Source organism: Chrysemys picta, chromosome 2 (genome assembly GCF_011386835.1).
Source record: "Chrysemys picta bellii isolate R12L10 chromosome 2, ASM1138683v2, whole genome shotgun sequence".
NCBI classification, from domain to species: domain Eukaryota; kingdom Metazoa; phylum Chordata; order Testudines; family Emydidae; genus Chrysemys; species Chrysemys picta.
The window spans coordinates 45,589-63,895 of NC_088792.1; the positions used below are offsets into that span (position 1 = coordinate 45,589).

General features: G+C 51.4%; 1 protein-coding gene across 15 annotated transcripts in view; it reads right to left on the bottom strand.

Moving 5' to 3' along the window:
• Positions 1-18,307, bottom strand: part of SMARCD3 (SWI/SNF related, matrix associated, actin dependent regulator of chromatin, subfamily d, member 3) — a 235,408-nt gene that overhangs the window by 44,994 nt on the left and 172,107 nt on the right. For 13 of the 15 annotated variants that reach the window (XM_065582496.1, XM_065582501.1, XM_065582500.1 and 10 more), the window contains one exon: positions 7,134-7,295. The exons of the other annotated variants lie outside the window; for them this stretch is intronic. In XM_065582496.1, coding sequence (XP_065438568.1) covers positions 7,134-7,295 — 162 coding nt within the window. The remainder of the gene's footprint in view (positions 1-7,133; positions 7,296-18,307) is intronic. 15 annotated transcript variants of the gene reach the window in all.

Genomic DNA, 18,307 nt, shown 5'->3' on the forward strand with positions numbered 1-18,307 from the left:
CGCCCCCTCCCCTGCTTCTGAAGTCTGAGACGAAGCAGGGGCGGGCCGGCAGCACAAGGTAAGCTGGGGGGGGGGCGGGAGAAGGGCTCGGGGAGGCGCGGCCCGTTCCCGCAGGCCCCAGCGGCTCTGGCTCAGCTTGGCTCCAGCCCGGCCCCCGCGGCTCGGGTCCACCCCCCCCCGGCGCGGCTTCTGCGGCGCAGCTGGGATTTCCCCCCCCCCCCCCGGCGCGGCTTCCGCGGCGCGGCTCGGGTCACCCGTCCCCCCGTCCTGCGGCGCGGCTCGGGTCCCCCCGTCCTCCCCCCGCGGCTCGGGTCCCCCCGTCCCCCCCGCGGCGCGGCGTGGCTCGGGTCCCCCCGTCCCCCCCCCCGCGGCGCGGCTTGGGCCCCCCCCCCGCCGCCCCCCTCCCCGCGGCTTGGGTCCCCCCCCCGCCGCCCCCCTCCCCGCGGCGCGGCTCGGGTCCTGGGGGCGGGGCTTGCAGCAAGCCCCGCCCCCAGGAATCGGGCCCTGCTCTTGCTAAAGCCGGCCCTGAGTACCGGTCGGTGCCACAGGGGCGCTGCGCACCGAGGCGCTCGGTGCCGGGGCTGGGCGCACCAAGGGAGGGTCCGGGGTAAGTGCCGCCTCCATGAGGAGCTGCCTAAGCCTAAAGTCCCGCTCCTTTTTGGTTCTCGGTCTGAAGGCCTTACAGAGCTTGCACTTGTCTGTCTGATGGGACTCTCCTAGACACCTCAGACATGAGTCGTGCGGGTCACTCGTAGGCATAGGCTTAGCGCAGGACGCGCATGGCTTAAAGCCAGGAGCCTTGGGCATGAGCCCAGCTATGCGCCGGGGGGAAAAAGGGGGAAAAACAACCCCCTTAACCCCCGCTAACTATCTACAACTACTAACGAAGATGAAAACTATCTAACACTATGTAACAACTATGACTAGAACTATCTATAGAATTAACAGGATAAGCTAGGGAGAGTGGAGAACAGCTATGCCGCGCTCCACAGTTCCAACGACCGTCGGGGCGGTAAGAAGGAACTGAGGGGGCGCTGGGTCGGCTGGGATATATATCCAGCGCCATGAAGGCGCCACTCCAGGGGGCTCCACAGCCGACCCACCGGGTGTTGCTAGGGTAGAAAATTTCTCCGACGATCGTGCACGCAGCGCGCGCACACCTAATTGGAATCAATATGAGCAAGCACTCGAAGAAGAACAAGCCTTCCAAACAGGTGAGAGTGTCTCCCGATTTAACACCAGACCAGAAGAATGAGGTGTCTGAGATGATCTTCCGGAACCAAGATGTGTTCTCGACAAAACCGGGTCGAACAACCAAGACATATCATCACATCGTCACGAACCCTGGGGCGAGAGTAACAATGAGGCCCTATTGGGTGCCAGCAGCAAAAAGAGAGGAAATAAAAGCAGAAGTAAAAAAAATGCTGGAGTTGGGGATCATCGAAGAATCCCATAATCAGTGGTCCAGCCCAATCGTGCTGGTGCCCAAACCTGATGGCACCACAAGATTTTGCAATGACTTCCGGCGACTAAACGAAGTATCCCAGTTCGACGCGTACCCCATACCTCGCATAGATGAGCTAGTGGACCGTCTGGGTAATGCCCGGTACTTGACTACCCTAGACTTGACAAAGGGGTACTGGCAGATTCCCCTTGCAGAAGACGCAAAGGAAAAGACTGCGTTCTCTACACCAGAGGGTCTTTTTCAATATAGTGTCCTCCCTTTTGGACTACATGGGGCCCCAGCTACATTCCAACGCCTCATGGACAAGCTATTACACCTGCATAACAGTTATGCTGCTGCCTACTTGGATGATGTGGTCATTCATGCCCCAGACTGGGAAACCCACCTGGAGAAAGTGGAGGCAGTCCTCAATACCTTCAGGCGAGCTGGCCTTACAGCAAACCCTGCCAAGTGCACTGTAGGGTTTACAGAGGCCAAATATCTTGGCTACATTGTGAGAAAAGGTCTGGTAAAACCCCAAGTGAACAAGTTAGAGGCCATCCAAAATTGGCCCCGACCAAGTCGCAAGAAACAAGTCCGGGCATTTCTAGGTGTGGTGGGGTATTACCGACGATTTATCCCCCACTTTGCCACAAGGGCAAGCCCCCTGACAGACCTAGTGAAAGCCCATGGACCTGATCTGGTGAGATGGTCTGACGCAGAAGAGGAAGCATTCACAGACCTACGGACTGCCCTCTGCAGTAACCCCGTACTGATAGCCCCTGATTTCACCAAGGAGTTTATCCTGCAGACAGATGCATCGGAAGTAGGGTTGGGGGCCGTTCTATCACAGATGGTCGGGGAGGAGGAACACCCAATTCTATACCTCAGTCGGAAACTCCTTTCAAGGGAACAAAAATATGCAGTTGTGGAGAGAGAATGCCTCGCTGTAAAATGGGCCATGGAAACACTGTGCTACTACCTGCTCAGGCGCAGATTTGTTCTCGTGACCAACCATGCCCCTCTTCAATGGATGCAGCGGAACAAGGAGAAGAACACAAGGGTGACCAGATGGTTCTTATCCCTCCAACCTTTCCAGTTCCGTGTGCAACACAGAGCAGGGAGCCGTCATGGCAACACCGATGGCTTGTCACGTGTGCACGGTCTGGCGTCCCAAGCTGCCCAACCCCTTGGTGTTGAGCAGGGGGGAGGGATATGTGACAGACCCAGACCAGTGGGGTACAGGAGTCTGGTAGAGGGCAAATATACTGGTCACTGGATGAGTAGTTTTCTGTTCCCTGAGTGATCAGAGCAGGGGCTGCACTAGAGTAATCAGGAACCTGCTAGAACCAGTTAAGGCACGCAGGCTAATTAGGACACCTGGAGCCAATTAAGAAGAAGCTGCTGGACTCAATTAAGACAGGCTAATCAGGGCACCTGGGTTTTAAAAGGAGCTCACGTTAGTTTGTGGTGCGAGTGTGAGGAGCTGGGAGCAAGAGGCGCAAGGAGCTGAGAGTGAGAGGGTGTGCTGCTGGAGGACTGAGGAGTACAAGCGTTATCAGACACCAGGAGGAAGGTCCTGTGGTGAGAATAAGGAAGGTGTTTGGAGGAGGCCATGGGGAAGTAGCCCAGGGAGTTGTAGCTGTCATGCAGCGGTTACAGGAGGGACTATAGACAGCTGCAGTCCACAGGGCCCTGGGCTGGAACCCGGGGTAGAGGGCAGGCCCGGGTTCCCCCCAAACCTCCCAATTGACCTGGACTGTGGGTTCTTCCAGAGGGGAAGGTCTCTGGGCTGTTCCCCAACCCACATGGTGAATCTCTGAGGCAAGAAAATCCGCCAATAAGCGCAGGACCCACCAAGATAGAGGAGGAACTTTGTCACACTAGGAATGAAGCCCTATGGGTTTAGGAAGCTTCAACTAATCAGAATGCAGCAGCCCAGCTGCTCAGTGACACTCTCAGCAGCACGGAGCACCCCCAACAGCACTTTCCTCTGCTCTGACTCCTCACTGAACAGAGTCCAGTTCCAGGTGTCTACCTTGATATTCAAAGCTGTACACAGGACTGGCCCTTGCTCCCTGAGACACCGCTCTTTTGCCATGACCCCAAATTCACACCATCGCTACCTTTCAACAAGACTATGGAACTGCAGATTATTAGGGGAAGACTCATGACTTTAAGAGACAGAACCATCCCAGGAACCGACCAAAACTATGGAACTCACTGCCATATGAAATAAGAATGGCCGCCAATCCCACCTCTTCATTCATGCTGCTTTCCTGCAATAACACCTTCCTCAAACCAACACGTCTATGTTACCATAGTTCAAAACAAACCCTAAATCCCCTTGTTGCTAGCAAGAAAAGGAGGGAGGGAGACTGAGATCGATCAATGTTGTTATTCTTACTCTCACTCACATACTACGATGATGGGTGCCAATACAAGAACCTGGATAAATTAAGGGCACTGATGGGTTAAGTTTTTTCCTTAACAATGTCTGTTCACTGAACATGCTACTGCTGCTCTCTTAAACAATGCCTCAGAAAGCCAGACAAAAACATTACTTTGCATGCAACCAGCTCCCAAATGTGCAGGCTCATGGGCCTGCATCTCATTTACCCCAAGGCCACTAAACACTGCTCTGGCAATAAAAGGGGTCTTCAAGGGGGCACAAATGTAAATTTACAAGTAAATGTAATTACTCACTTTAAGGTCCCTTTATACTTTAAGAGTGGTGTAAAGAGGCCATAGTGTAAATGAAAATTATGTCCTCAGATCTTTAAAAATATAGAACCACATTAAGAAATTTATCTTTAGCCTTAGATCAAAGTAAGGTAAAATTTTCAAAAGTGACCTAGGTACTTAGGAGGAAGACCCACTGAGTTTCAGTGGGATTCAGCTTCAAGTACTCAAGTCACTTTTAAAAATGGGACTTAAGTGCTATTGGAAATTTTACCCAATAGCTCTGAAAAAGGGTAAGTTCAAAGTGTCTAAACATTTACCGTATATATTTGATCATAAGCCAGTTTGTTTATAAGCTGACCCCCCCAAGATGGATAAGTAAAATGGAAAATTTTTATAACCCATTCATAAGCTGTCATAACTATAAAGGGAAGGGTAACAACCCTCCTGTGTACAATATTATAAAATCCCTCCTGGCCAGAGACACCAAAATCCTTTTACCTATAACGGGTTAAGAAGCTCAGGTAACCTGGCTGACACCTGACCCAAAGGATCAATATGGGAACAAGATACTTTCAAATCTTGGGGAGGGGGAAGGCTTTTGTTTGTGCTCTTTGTTTCAAGGGTTGTTCGCTCTTGGGACTAAGAGGGACCGGACATCAATCCATGCTCTCCAAATCTTTCTGAACAAGTCTCTCATATTTCAAACTTGTAAGTAACAGCCAGGCAAGGTGCGTTAGGTTTATCTTTGTTTTCTCAACTTGTAAATGTTCCTTTTGCTAGAGGGTTTACCTCTGTTTGCTGTAACTTTGAACCTAAGGCTAAAGGGGGTTCCTCTGGGCTCTTTGAATCTGATTACCCTGTAAAGTTATTTTCCATCCTGATTTTACAGAGATGATTTTTACCTTTCTTTCTTTAATTAAAAGCCTTCTTTTTAAGAACCTGATTGATTTTCCTTGTTTTAAGATCCAAGGGTTTGGATCGGTGTTCACCAGGAAATTGGTGGAGAAGTCTCTCAAGGCTACCCAGGGAAGGGTTATAGTACTTGGGAGGGAGATATTCTAGGGGGGGGAGGAGGGGGTAGACAGAGTTTCCCAAATGACTCATAAATAATTTGGGTGGTGGCAGCAAAACCAGATCTGAGCTGGTAGTTAAGCTTAGAGGTTCTCTTGCAGGTCCCCACATCTGTACCCTAGAGTTCAGAGTGGGGAAGGAACCTTGACATAAGCCGACTCTATAATTCAGGGATCAGCAAACTTTGGTTCCCGGGCCATCGAACGTCCGCAGGCACGGAGGTAAACCTCAGTAAACAAAGTGTCCCGGCGCGCCAGCTGCTCACCCTGACTGGCCGGGACAGCAACTGGTGGGGAAATTTTTTGGGGGGAGAAGCTGGGAGTCAAGGGAGTAACCCCTGTGACCATCCCCCTCATGACCCCACCCTTAGCCCAGGACCCCCACACTCTCCCCATCTCATCTCTTCCCACCTTATCTGGGGCGGGCCAGGGGAGGATGTCTCTGACCTGGATGGAGCTGCTCCGGCAAGCTGGGCAGCGCGGCCGCAGCCTGCTCCAGCGGGCCAGACCGGGCGGCGTGGCCGCAGCATGTTTCAGTGGGCTGGGCCGGGTGGCACGGCTGCAGTGTGTTCTGGCGGCGTGGCCACAGCCTGCTCTGGGGGGCAGGGCAGAGTGGCACGGCTGCAGCCTGCCAGCCCTGGAGCTGCAGCTGCTTCGGAGGCTGGGGGGAGAGCAGCATGGCCAGAAGCAGAGAGACTCTGGCCTCGCCTCTTCCCTTCTGGCTCTGCTGCCTCTCCTTGCTTCCTCTGTTGGGGGGAGGGGCTGTCCCACCTCTCCCTCTCTATACCCGTTCATAAGCCGACCCCCTTCTCTAGTGTTTCCCTTTTTTACTAAAAAAATTCGGCTTATGAACTAGTATATAAGGTAAGTTTTGGGGTTACAGAAATATTACAATTCTGATTGGGATATAGTGGGACAAAGACAAATGTGCCTTTCATGTTCAAATAATTTTAAATAATAGCTGAAACAATTTTGTTCAGACTTTCAAAAAACAAAAAGTCCTCTTTGGGCTGAGTCACTTCAACTGGAAAAAGAATGATGAGCAACTCAAAATGGAGAGGTAGAAAGGAAGCTAAGAATAAACCTTTAATTACCATGTGCCTATTAAAATATTCATAATTTATTTCTCCCATAACTGAAAGATGAAATGATCCTCCCCTGAGGTTCTTACAAACTAAGTTAGAAAAACAAGGAGGGCGGGGGAATTGGAGTTAACACCCATAAAACAACATTACTCAATGAGGGTGCTGCATGCTGAGCTGGAGAGAAGAGGGGGAGGATTCTTTTTAATGGATGGCTTGGTTGATTAATTTCAGGTGAGTGTCATAGCAGAAATGGGTCTTGAGGAGATAACTGTTCAAGTCATTACATAGAGATCACAAGTGAAATCTTACAAGTTACTGCAAATCTAGAAAAAAAATGCCTTTCAAGAGACATATGGCATGTCCTTCCACTCCTGACAGAGTCTGTGTATAACCAACCTGAAGAAGAGCTGTGTAGATCGAACACTTGTCTCTTTCACCAACAGAAGTTGGACCAATACAAAAATATTACCTCACTCACTTTGTTCCTATAATCAACCATTCAGAATTAGCAGGTTATATTGTAAGACTGGTATAAAATGGTAATTGGGAAAACTTTAATTCATAAGTCAGAGCTGTGCAAAACAATTAATACAGAAAAGCAAGACAAATTCCTTCCAGCACTGCGAAGTAGAAGGAAGAACTACGTGGGTATGTGACTCTGGGGGCAAATAAAGATATGTGAAGAGTGTTTGTCTCATTGGTGGTAATGCCTGCTGACAGCCATGTGGAACTGAAGAAATTCAGAGAATTATAAAAGGAAACTTTTATTCAGTACCTTCTGCCCATTCAAGAAACAGCTAGGTGCTAGTCCCAAGCTCTGAAGAGATCTTGCTACCAATAGGGAGTTACCTGCTGGAAGTATTTGTCACAGTTGATGTATTCCTTATCATGGGAGTCTTGCAGTTTGTTTGTTTTGATGTACTGCCAGAGGGCCTGGATAATTGCTGATCGGGTCTGTGTGTGTATTCCCAACAAACGGGCCAGTCGTGGGTCCAGTTTAAACTGTGGAGGCTGCAGCAGAGAGAGAGAGAGAGAGAGAGAAACAGACAGACAGAAAGATGCACAGGGTTGAGGTGAGTTTTGTTTTTAATTTCTGAGTGAATTTGTTCCTTATAAAAGGTGGCAGACTCAAGTAATCAAGGCACCAAAAGTGCAAGCTGCCCAGGAAGTGTGCCTCAACCCTGCCCTGGAAGAACAATATTTAAGGGTGAAAGGAAAATTCAGTCCCTGTGGAACTCTTGGCCGATGAGTTGAGCCTACCGACAAGGGGACCGATCAGTACCAATTTTGATCATGGCTTTTGTAATGTGGGGACAAGAAATTGGGCTGAGAACTACCAATATTAATTCATATAAGCAGGCCACTATACAGCCATCAGAGGGTAACAACTTTTCATCACTATTGATGCAGCCCAAATTTGAATCAGTGATCTACAATCTAGAAAGTCCCATTAGCAGTCATCTAAGATATCCAGTCTCCTAGCTAAAATGAGTTATAAATAGACCAGGGCAAACAACTGATTTTTTGGTTCAGCTAGCAATAAAAAAAAATAGAATATTTGGCTCATCTTCAAAAAATTTCAGAATTTGTCAGCAAATTGGAAGTGTGTGTCTGTCCATGCCTTATAAATTTTAGTGCAGTGTTGGGGCATTTGCATAGAATCTTGGACTCAGACCCACATTTGAATCCCCACTCTGCAACAGGAACTTAAATTCAACTCTCCCTGCCTTTCAGGTGAGCATCCCGACAATCAGACTAAAGTCTATTCTATTCTCACTCATGCCTGCTGTCACTTGTCCACTTTGTATAAATACTTAAATATTCTTTAGGGCAGAGACTTGAACTCAGCTCTCCTCCCTCCCAGGTGAGTGATCCAGCCACTAGGCTATACTGCTCTCAACTGCTCCAGTTGTTGCTGTTCCACTTTGCATAAATACTTAAATATTCATTGGGTCAAAGAGAGAGAGAGAGAGAGAAAATATGACCTGGTGATTAATACACTCATCTGAAAGGTAGGAGATGTGGATTCAAATCCCTCCTCTGAATCAGGCAGAGAGAAATCTCAATATGCAAATATGCTTTGAATTGTTCCCTCTCATATCCAGCCCCTGATACAGGCTACTCACAGAATTTCCAGAGCCTCTGCACCCGAAGGTACAGTGTGCCCGTTTGCCAGTTTTACCTTAAATCATAGCTCCTGTAAACCATATAGCACTTGTGAGCACTTATAACAAAAGAAGGTTTATTTAAGAAAGAATAAAGATTTAACTAGAAACAAGAGTGAGTGGTGGAAAAAAATGGTTACTCACCTTCTCGTAACTGTTGTTCTTTGAGATGTGTTGTTCACGTCTGTTCCAATCAGGTGTGTGCGCGCCACAGGCACGCCAGCCAGAAGATTTTTCCTCTAGCGGCAACCGTAGGGTCAGCCTGGGTGCCCCCTGGAGTTGCGCCTTCATGGCATCCAATATAGGGTCCTGCCGACCCTCCACCCCCTCAGCTCCTTCTTTCCGGCTGCTCCGACAGAGGGGTAGGAGGGTGGGTATTGGAATGGACATGAACAACACATCTTGAAGAACAACAGTTATGAGAAGGTGAGTAATCGTTTTTTCCACAACTCACTACTTGTTCATGTCAATTCCAATCAGGTGACTCACAAGCCTAAGTTCAGGAGGCGGGGTTGGAGTCATCCACTGATTGGAGCACTGCTCGTCAGAAGGCCGCATCGTCTCTGGCCTGCTGCGTAATCGCACAGCGCATGGTAAAAGTGTGGATGGGGGACCATGTCGCCACCCTGCAGATTTCCTGAGTGGGAACCTGAGCCAGGAATGCTGTTGATGGTGGAGTGCGCAGTGATTGGGGGTGTGGGAACCCCCGCCAGGTTGTAGCACTCGCGGATTCAGGCTGTAATCCATGACGAAATGCGTTGTGATGACATGGGTAGGCCTTTCCATTCTGTCTGCTACCACCACGAACAGCTGGACCGATTTTCTGCTTCGTTCTCTCAATGTAGAAAGCTAGCGCCCTGCGGACATCTAGTGAGTGGAGTCTCTGCTCCCTGCTGCTAGAATGTGGCTTAGGGTAATGTGAAACTGTGATACCACCTTCGGGAGGAAAGCAAGAGGAGATCTGAGCTGCACCTTATCCTTCTAGAACACAGTATAAGGGGGCTCTGAGGTTAGGGCCTTGAGTTCAGACACCCTCCTGGCCGAGGTTATCGCCACCAGGATCGCCACCTTTTAAGAGAGATAGAGCAGGGAGCACGTCGCCAAGGGCTCAAAGGGTGGTCCTGTGAGTCTAGACAGGACCAGGTTGAGGTCCCAGACCAGGACAGGCTAACAGATGTTAGGGTATAGCCTGTCGAGCCCTTTTAAGAACAGGCTGACCGTCAGGTTAGCAAACACAGAGAGGCCCTCCTTGCCCGGGTAAAAGGCCAAAATGGCAGCTAAGTGCACCCTTATTGACAATAACGAAAGCCCCTGCTGCTTCAGATGTAGGTGGTAGTCCAGAATAAGCGGCACTGAAGCTAGTGTTGGGCACAAATGATGCTGTGCCAACCAGATTGAAAATCTCACCCACTTGGCAAGGTATGTGTCTCTCGTAGAGGGTTTTCCGCTGCCAAGGATGACCTGTCTAACCTGATCTGAACAGGAAAGCTCCATCGGGTTCAACCATGGAGCTTCCACACTGTGAGGTGAAGTGACTCGAGGTTCGGATGTTGAAGATGACCATGATCTTGTGTTAGAAGGTCCAGGAAGAGCGGCAGGGTCATTGGGGCTTCCATGGACATGTCTAGGAGAGATGTGTACAAGTGCTGACGGGGCCAAGCTGGTGGTATCAATATGACCTGAGCTCGTTCCCTCCGGATCTTGTGAACAAGCAGTGTTGGCAGAAAGGCGTATAGGAGACAACATTCCCAATGGAGGAGGAATGCGTCCGCGCTGGAGCCTGGGCTGTGGTTTTGGAAGGAGCAGAACTGCTGGCACTTCATTGTATCACGTGGCAAATAAGTCTATCTGGGGAAATCCCCATCTCTGGAAGACTGAAATTGCGACGGCCGGGTGAAGAGACCACTCGTGGCCATGAAACAACCTGCTGAGGTGGTCCGCCAGCTCATTCTGTACCCAGGGGAGGTACGACGCCTGCAGGTGTATTAAATGTTCTACACAGAAGTCCCAGAGCATGAGGGCTTCTTGGCAGAGGGGAGAGGAGCGTGCACCCCCTGTTTGTTGATATAGAACATTGCTGTGGTTTTGTCCGTCATGACTGATACACATTGTCCCGTTAAGTGTGCTCGGAAGGTCTGGCACATCAGGCACACCACTCTCAGCTCTCTGACATTGATGTGGAGAGCCAGATCTGTCTGAGCCCAGAGACCTTGAGTCCTGCAGTCTCCTAGATGTGCTCCCCAGTCCAAGTCTGATGCGTCCATCACTAGCGACAGAGACTGCTGCAGACTGGCAAAGGGAATGCCTGAGCACACCTCCTGAGGGTCAAGCCACCATAGGAGGGAGTCGAGGACCGGGAAGAGGGGGCGCGGTCCCTGGCCGAGTGGTACACTGATGCAAGCCACGACTGAAGAGGTCAAAGCCTGAGTCTGGCATGCTGCACCATGTCGGTACAGGCAGCCATGTGTCCAAGAAGCTTCAGGCAGTTTCTTGCTGTGGTGGTGGGAAACTGTCTGAGGCCTTGAATGATATTGGTCAGGGCCTGAAACCTCGCTTATGGCAGGTATGCCCTGGCCTGGGTCAAGTCCAATATTGCCCCTATAAATTCTATCCTCTGGACTAGGGACAGAGTCGATTTTGCTTCGTTTAGACAGAGACCCAGGTTGACAAAGGTGGCTCTGATGAATCTGACCTGACCTTCCACTTGGGTCTTGGAGCGGCCCTTGATCAGCCAGTCATCGAGGTACAGAAACACCTGTACTCAGTGCCTGCACAGAAACGCAGTGACAACTGCCATGCACTTGGTGAAAACACAAGGTGCTGCTGACAGGCCAAACAGGAGAACAGTAAATTGGGAGTGGGTGTTGTTCACCACAAACCTGAGGTACTTCCTGCGGGGCTGGGTCATCACGATATGAAAGTACGCGTCCTTTAAGGCGAGGGCAGCATACCAGTCTGCTGGATCCAATGAGGGAATGATGGAGGCCAGAGAGACCATACGGAACTTGAGTTTCTTCACAAACTTGTTGAGTTCTCGTCAGTCAAGGAGGGCCTAAGGCCCTCTTTGGCTTTCGGTATTAGGAAATACCGGGAATAGAAGCCCTCGCCCCCGTGCTTCTGAGGAACCTCTTCCACTGCCCCTAAAGATGGGAGCAACTGCACCTCCTGGATAAGGAGCTGCTTGTGAGAAGCGTCCCTGAAGAGGGATAGGGAAGGAGTGTGGAAGGACGGGAAGGCACAGAATTGGATGGAGTACCCCTCTCTACCATACGGCGCACCCATCGGTCCGAGGTGATACGGGACCATGCACGGAAGAAAGGGGATAGTCGGGATGAGAAGGTAAGGCAGGGTGGATCCATTGTCAGGTGTGGTACACCATCCTTGACCATGCGTTCAAAAGGCCGGCTTGGGCCCTGAAGACGGCTTGGGTTGTTCTGAGGCCTGGCCAGAGGGTTGGTGTGGCCTTCTCCTGCCATTCCAATGCCTCCTTCTGGACGGTCTTGACAGTTCTGCTGACCAAACAGCTGCTGGGGCTGTGGGCGGAAGTGTCTCTGCTGCGTTGAAGGAGTACAGTAACTCCTCACTTAAAGTCATCTCGGTTAACGTTGTTTCGTTGTTACGTTGCTGATCAATTAGAGAACATGCTCGTTTAAAGTTGCACAATGCTCCCTTATAACGTTGTTTGGCAGCCACCTGCTTTGTCCACTGCTTGCAGAAAGAGCAGTCCGTTGGAGCTAGCTGATGGGGGCTTGGAACCAGGGTGGACCGGCAGCTCCCCTGTCAGCTCCCCTAAGTTTCCTGTGCGGCAGCTGCCCAGCAGGCTATCAGTTGCCAGGCAGTTCAGCTGTCCCTCCCCCCATTGCCTGCTCCTGCCCTCTGCCTTGGAGCTGCTCCCGGGAGCCTCCTGCTTGCTGTGCGGGGTGGGGGAGCAGCGGGGTGCTAATGTCAGGGTGTCCCCCTCCCCCCGCACCTGTACCTTATCTCCACAGAGAAGGGGGGGACACGACAGGGCTCAGGACGGAGGGAGCTTGCTGGCAGCAGCTTACTGGCAGCTCAACTCTCTGATCTACTTAAAAAGGCAGTGTACTTAGAGTGGGGTCAGCATACTTAAAGGGGCAATGCTCGTCTCTCTCTCTCTCACACACACACACAGTGTGTGTGTCTGTCTCTCTCTGCCATGCTGTCTCCCCTCCCTCCATTTGTGCTGCCTTTTAGAGTGTGAGGCTACATTAACAACAACGTATTAACTCTTGAAAGCTCAGCCGAGTACTAGTTCATCATTTAGCAGTAAGGCATTCCCTGGGAAATATCACACACTCTTCCACCCTCTGACTTCACCACTTCAACCAAGCTTCACAATCATCATTGCTGTGCACAGAATTAAATTGTTTGTTTAAAACTTATAGTGTATATATACATATATTATATATATTAATGTAAATGGGGGGGTTAGTTTCCAGGGAAAAAATTTTTGCCAGACAAAAGACAATATTTTATTTATTTAAATAAAATATAGTCTTTTGTCTGGCGAAAAAAATTTCCCTGGAATCTAACCCCCCCATTTACATTCATTCTGATGGGGCAATTGGATTCACTTAACATCGTTTCGCTTAAAGTAGCATTTTTCAGGAACATAACTACAGCGTTAAACAAGGAGTTACTGTATATAGGCCCAGGGACTTGAGGGTGACTCTGGAATCTTTAAGGCTGTTCAGCCTTTTGTCCATCTTTTCTGAGAAGAGTCTCACCCTTAAAGGGCAGGTCTTGAATGGTTTGCTGTACTTCATAGGGGAGACCAGAAACCTGGAGCCATGAGCCCCTTCTCATGGCCACTGCAGTAACCATAAAAGACGGTTACTCACCTTTGTAACTGTTGTTCTTCGAGATGTGTTGCTCATATCCATTCCAATTAGGTGTGCGCGTGTTGCGTGCTCGATCGTCGGAAGATTTTTACCCTAGCAACACTCGGTGGGTCGACTGAGGCGCCCCCTGGAGTGGCGCCCTTATGGTGCCGGATATATGCCCTGGCCGACCCAGCACCCCCTCAGTTCCTTCTTGCCGGCTACTCTGACAGAGGGGAAGGAGGGTGGGTTTGGAATGGATATGAGCAACACATCTCGAAGAACAACAGTTACAAAGGTAACCGTCTTTTCTTCTTCAAGTGCTTGCTCATATCGATTCCAATTAGGTGACTCCCAAGCCTTATCTAGGCGGTGGGTTCGGAGTGAGATGTCGCGGAGTGAAGGACCGCTGAACCAAATGCAGCATCACCCCTGGACTGCTGAACTATCGCACAGTGGGCGGCGAAGGTATGCACCGATGACCAAGTCGCTGCCCTACATATCTCCTGTATGGGTACATGACCAGGAAGGCGGAGAAGGAAGCTTGAGCCCGAGTGGAGTGGGCAGTAAGGTGCGAAGTTGGCACGCCAGCCAAGTCATGCACGGATGCAAAACGTGATCCAGGACGAGATGCGCTGGGCGGAGACCGGGAGGCCCTTCATCCAGTCTGCCACAAGTACGAACAGCTGGGTCATCCTCCTAAAAGGTTTTGTTTGTTCGATGTAAAAGGCGACGGCCCTGCGAACGTCTAGGGAGTGCAGCTGTTGTTCTCGTCAAGAAGCATGTGGCTTCGGACAGAAGACCAGAAGGAAGATGTCTTGGTTGACATGGAAGGCAGACACCACCTTAGGAAGGAAGGCAGGGTGTGGTTGCAGCTGTACCTTGTCCTTATGAAACAGCATATACGGTGGGTCCGACATAAGGGCTCTAAGCTCCAACACACGTCTCGCCGAGATGATAGCAACGAGGAAAGCTGTTTTCCAGGAAAGGTACAGGAGCGAGCAAGTGGCCATCGGCTCGAACGGGGCACCCATGAGTCTGGATAGGACCAGGTTGAGGTCCCACGTAGGGGCCAGATGCCAAATTTGCAAGTACAGACGTTCCAGTCCCTTGAGGAACCTGCTGACCATGGGATTGGAGAAGACCGAACGCCCATTTTCGCCTGGGTGGAAGGCCAAAATCGCTGCTAGGTGTACTCTGATGGATGAAACTGCTAGGCCCTGCTGTTTCAAGGACAAGAGATAGTCTAAGATGGTAGGTACTGGCGCCTCCAGAGGGGCAGTATTGCTTAGAGCACACCAGCAGGAGAAACGCTTCCACTTGGCCAAATACGTGGACCTAGTAGAGGGCTTTCTGCTACCCACAAATACCTGCTGCACCTAGCGGGAGCAACGTAGCTCAAATTGAGTTAGCCATGCAGCATCCATGCTGTGAGGTGGAGGGATTGCAGGTCTGGATGACAGAGACAGCTGTGTTCCTGAGTGATCAGGTCCAGCCACAATGGAAGTGGGATTGGGTTGGTCACCGACAGATCGAGGACAGTGGTGTACCAATGTTGCCTGGGCCACGCTGGGGCGATCAAGATTAAGCGAGCCTTGTCTCTGCGTAACTTGAGAAGGGCCTTGTGGACTAATGGGAATGGAGGAAAGGCATAGTACAGGCAGTCTTTCCACGGTATCAGGAAGGCGTCCGACAGGGAGCCCGGGGAGCGCCCCTGGAGAGAGCAGAACACCTGGCACTTCTGATTCTCATGAGAGGCAAAAAGGTCTGTCTGGAGAAACCCCCACTTCCAGAAAACAGAATGGATAACGTCGGGCAAATCAACCACTCGTGAGCCAGAAAGGACTTGCTGAGGTGATCTGCCAAGGTGTTCTGGACTCCTGGGAGAAATGACGCCATCAGGTCGATCGAGCAGGCTATGCAAAATTCCCACAGGCGAATGGCTTCCTGACAGAGGAGGGATGATCGCGCTCCCCCTTATTTGTTGATATAAAACATGGCCGTTGTGTTGTCTGTGAAAACTGCAAAACAACGACCCTGAAGGTGCTTCCGGAACACCTGGCACACCAGGTGTACCGCTCTCAGTTCCCGTACGTTGATGTGCAGGGATATCTCTTGTGTGGATCAAAGACCCTGTGTGCGAAGGTCCACGAGGTGAACACCCCAACCCAAAGATGATGCGTCCAGGGTTAGGACCAGGGAGGGCTGCGGGGCATGGAATGGCACCCCTTCGCATACTGAGTTGGGGTTCAGCCACCAGACCAGGGAGGTTAAGACTTCCATCAGTACCGTGACCACTGTGTCCCATATTGTCCCGGCCTGGGCGGTATACGGTCGAGAGCCAGGCCTGAAGTGGACGGAGGCACAGTTTGGCATGTCTGGACACGAAGGTGCAAGACGCCATGTGTCCCAGGAGACCAAGGCACATGCGTGCTGTCGAGGTCGGGAAGCTTTGGAGGCCATGGATAATGCTCACCATGGACTGGAAGCGGGTGTGCAGTAGGCATGCATGGGCAAGTTTTGAATCTATGACTTCTCCGATGAAGTCTATTCTTTGGGTCGGTTCCAAAGTGGACTTTTCGACATTGAGCAGCAGGCCCAGCTGTCTGAAAAAACTCATAGTGAATTGAACATGAGATTGCACCTGGACCTTGGGGCAACCCCAAATGAGCCAGTCGTCGAGGTACGGAAACACTTGGATCTGATGTCGAAGGAGTGAGGCAGCTACGATGGCCATACACTTTGTAAAGATCCTTGGTGTCGTGGATAGGCCGAAGGGAAGGATGGTAAATTGGAAGTGCTGTTGGTTGACCACAAAGCGAAGGAAACGCCCGTGCGGCGGGTAAATCGCTATGTGGAAGTACGCGTCCTTCATGTCAAGGGCAGCGTACCAGTCTCCAGGATCCAGGGAAGGAGTAATGGTCCCCAGGGAAACCATGTGGAACTTCAACCTTACCATGAATTTGTTGAGTCCGCGCAGGTCCAGAATGGGCTATAGCCCCCCCTTTGCCTTTGGGATTAGGAAGTAATGGGAGTAAAACCCCCTGCCCCCCAGTTCCCTTGAACCTCCTCTATAGCTCCGATAGTTAGGAGCGTTTGCACCTCTTGTAGGAGGAGTACTCGTGAGAGGGGTCCCTGAAGAGGGACGGAGAGGGACAAAACAAATTGAAGGCGGTATCCACTTTCCACCGTGCATAGGTCCCAGCAGTCTGATGTTATGCAGGACCATGCAGGGAGGAAATAGGAGAGGCAGTTGGTGAAAGGTGGGGAAGGATCCTGGAAGGAGACTGGTGCTCTGCCCTCGGGCACACCTTCAAGTTTTGTTTGGACCCCGCCGAAGGTTTGGGGGGGGCCCTGGTTCTGGCCCATCTGAGGACCAGACTGTCTCTTCCTACCACCCTGGCTGCGTCTTCTAGAGAAGTCCTGCCTCGGCTGGGGATTAGGGTAGGTGCGCTGTGGTTGGGGTCGGAAGGGCCTATGTTGCATCACCGGAGTATGTATGCCCAATGAACGCATGATGATCTGGTTATCCTTCAGACTCTAGAGTCTGGAGTCAGTCTTGTCTGAAAACAGACCATGGCCATCAAAGGGCAGGTCCTGAATAGTCTGCTGGAGTTCCGGTGGGAAACCAAAGACCTGCAGCCACGAAATGCGGCACATAGCTACGCCCGACGCTAGAGTCCTAGCCGCCGAGTCTGTTGCATCTATTGAGGCCTGCAAAGATGTCCTGGCTACTTTCTTGCCCTCCTCTAGTAGGGCCCCAAACTCCTCCCTGGACTCCTGAGGGATAAGCTCTTTGAACTTTCCCATCGAGTTTCAGGTATTATAATTGTAGCGAGTCAAGAGGGCCTGCTGGTTAGCCACTCTGAGTTGTAGGCCGCCAGTAGAATAAATCTTGTGCCCGAATAAATCCAGGCATGTAGCGTCCTTGGATTTAGGAGCAGGAGCTTGTTGGCTGTGTCTTTCCCTCTCATTAACGGACTGTACAATGAGGGAGCATGTTTGGGGGTGAATATACAAGTATTCGTAGTCTTTGGAGGGGACCAAGTACTTCCTCTCCACCCCTTGGCACTGGGAGGAATAGAGGCTGGAGATTGCCAGATCGTATTGGCATTAGCCTGGATGGTCCGAATAAACGGCAAGGCTATACATGTCGGGGTATTGGCAGATAAATTGTCCACTACTGGTTCCTCGACCTCCACCACCTCCTCCACCTGGAGACTTATGTTTTGTGCCACCTTGCAAAGCAACTCTTGGTGTGCACGGAGGTCTATAGGTGGGGGGCCAGAGGAGGACATACCCGCCACCGCCTTGTTGGGTAAAGACGAGAAGGATACTCCAGGGACTAATGGGTCCTGGGGCAAGTCTTGCTGGGGAGGGTCCGGCTGCCCTAGGTCCACCATGCTAGGGGCATGGGCCTGAACTGAGGGCAGGGCCGTCGCCTCCAAACCCCCTGGGGGAGGGCGACTCACAGTCGCCTCCGGAACCCGGGGTTCCGAGTGGGCAGAGCGAGAAGCCCCTGAGGGGACATCTTGGGTCTAATGGTATGCCCAAGGGGTCCAAAAGGACCATTGCGGAGGTCCCTGACCAGGATCCTGCCCCTCGTCGTGCCATTGGCTAGCACCGTCCGCATCCTGGTCCTGGACATGGTAGCCACTTTCTGCCTGGGACGACCTCAAGTTGGGACAGGACGGCCAAGGTGGAGCCGATCGTGCATGCTGGGTCACCCTGTCTTGCGTTGTTGCCCCGCGCCGCGGAGATAGAGATCGGTGCCGTGGTCTCGAGCGGTACCGCGACCTGGATCGGGACTGGCGGTCATATCGGTGCTGGGAGGCAGATCTGGACCTCAACGAAGATCTATGGGAGGAACGGTGCCGGGATTGACTCCGAGTAGACTGGCGCCGGGATTGGTGCCGGGAGCTGGACCGGTACCGACCGTACCGGGAAGATCTTCGTGAGGTGGAGCGGTGCCATGAGTGCGACCGACACCAAGATGGTGATGGGTGCCGGGACTGCG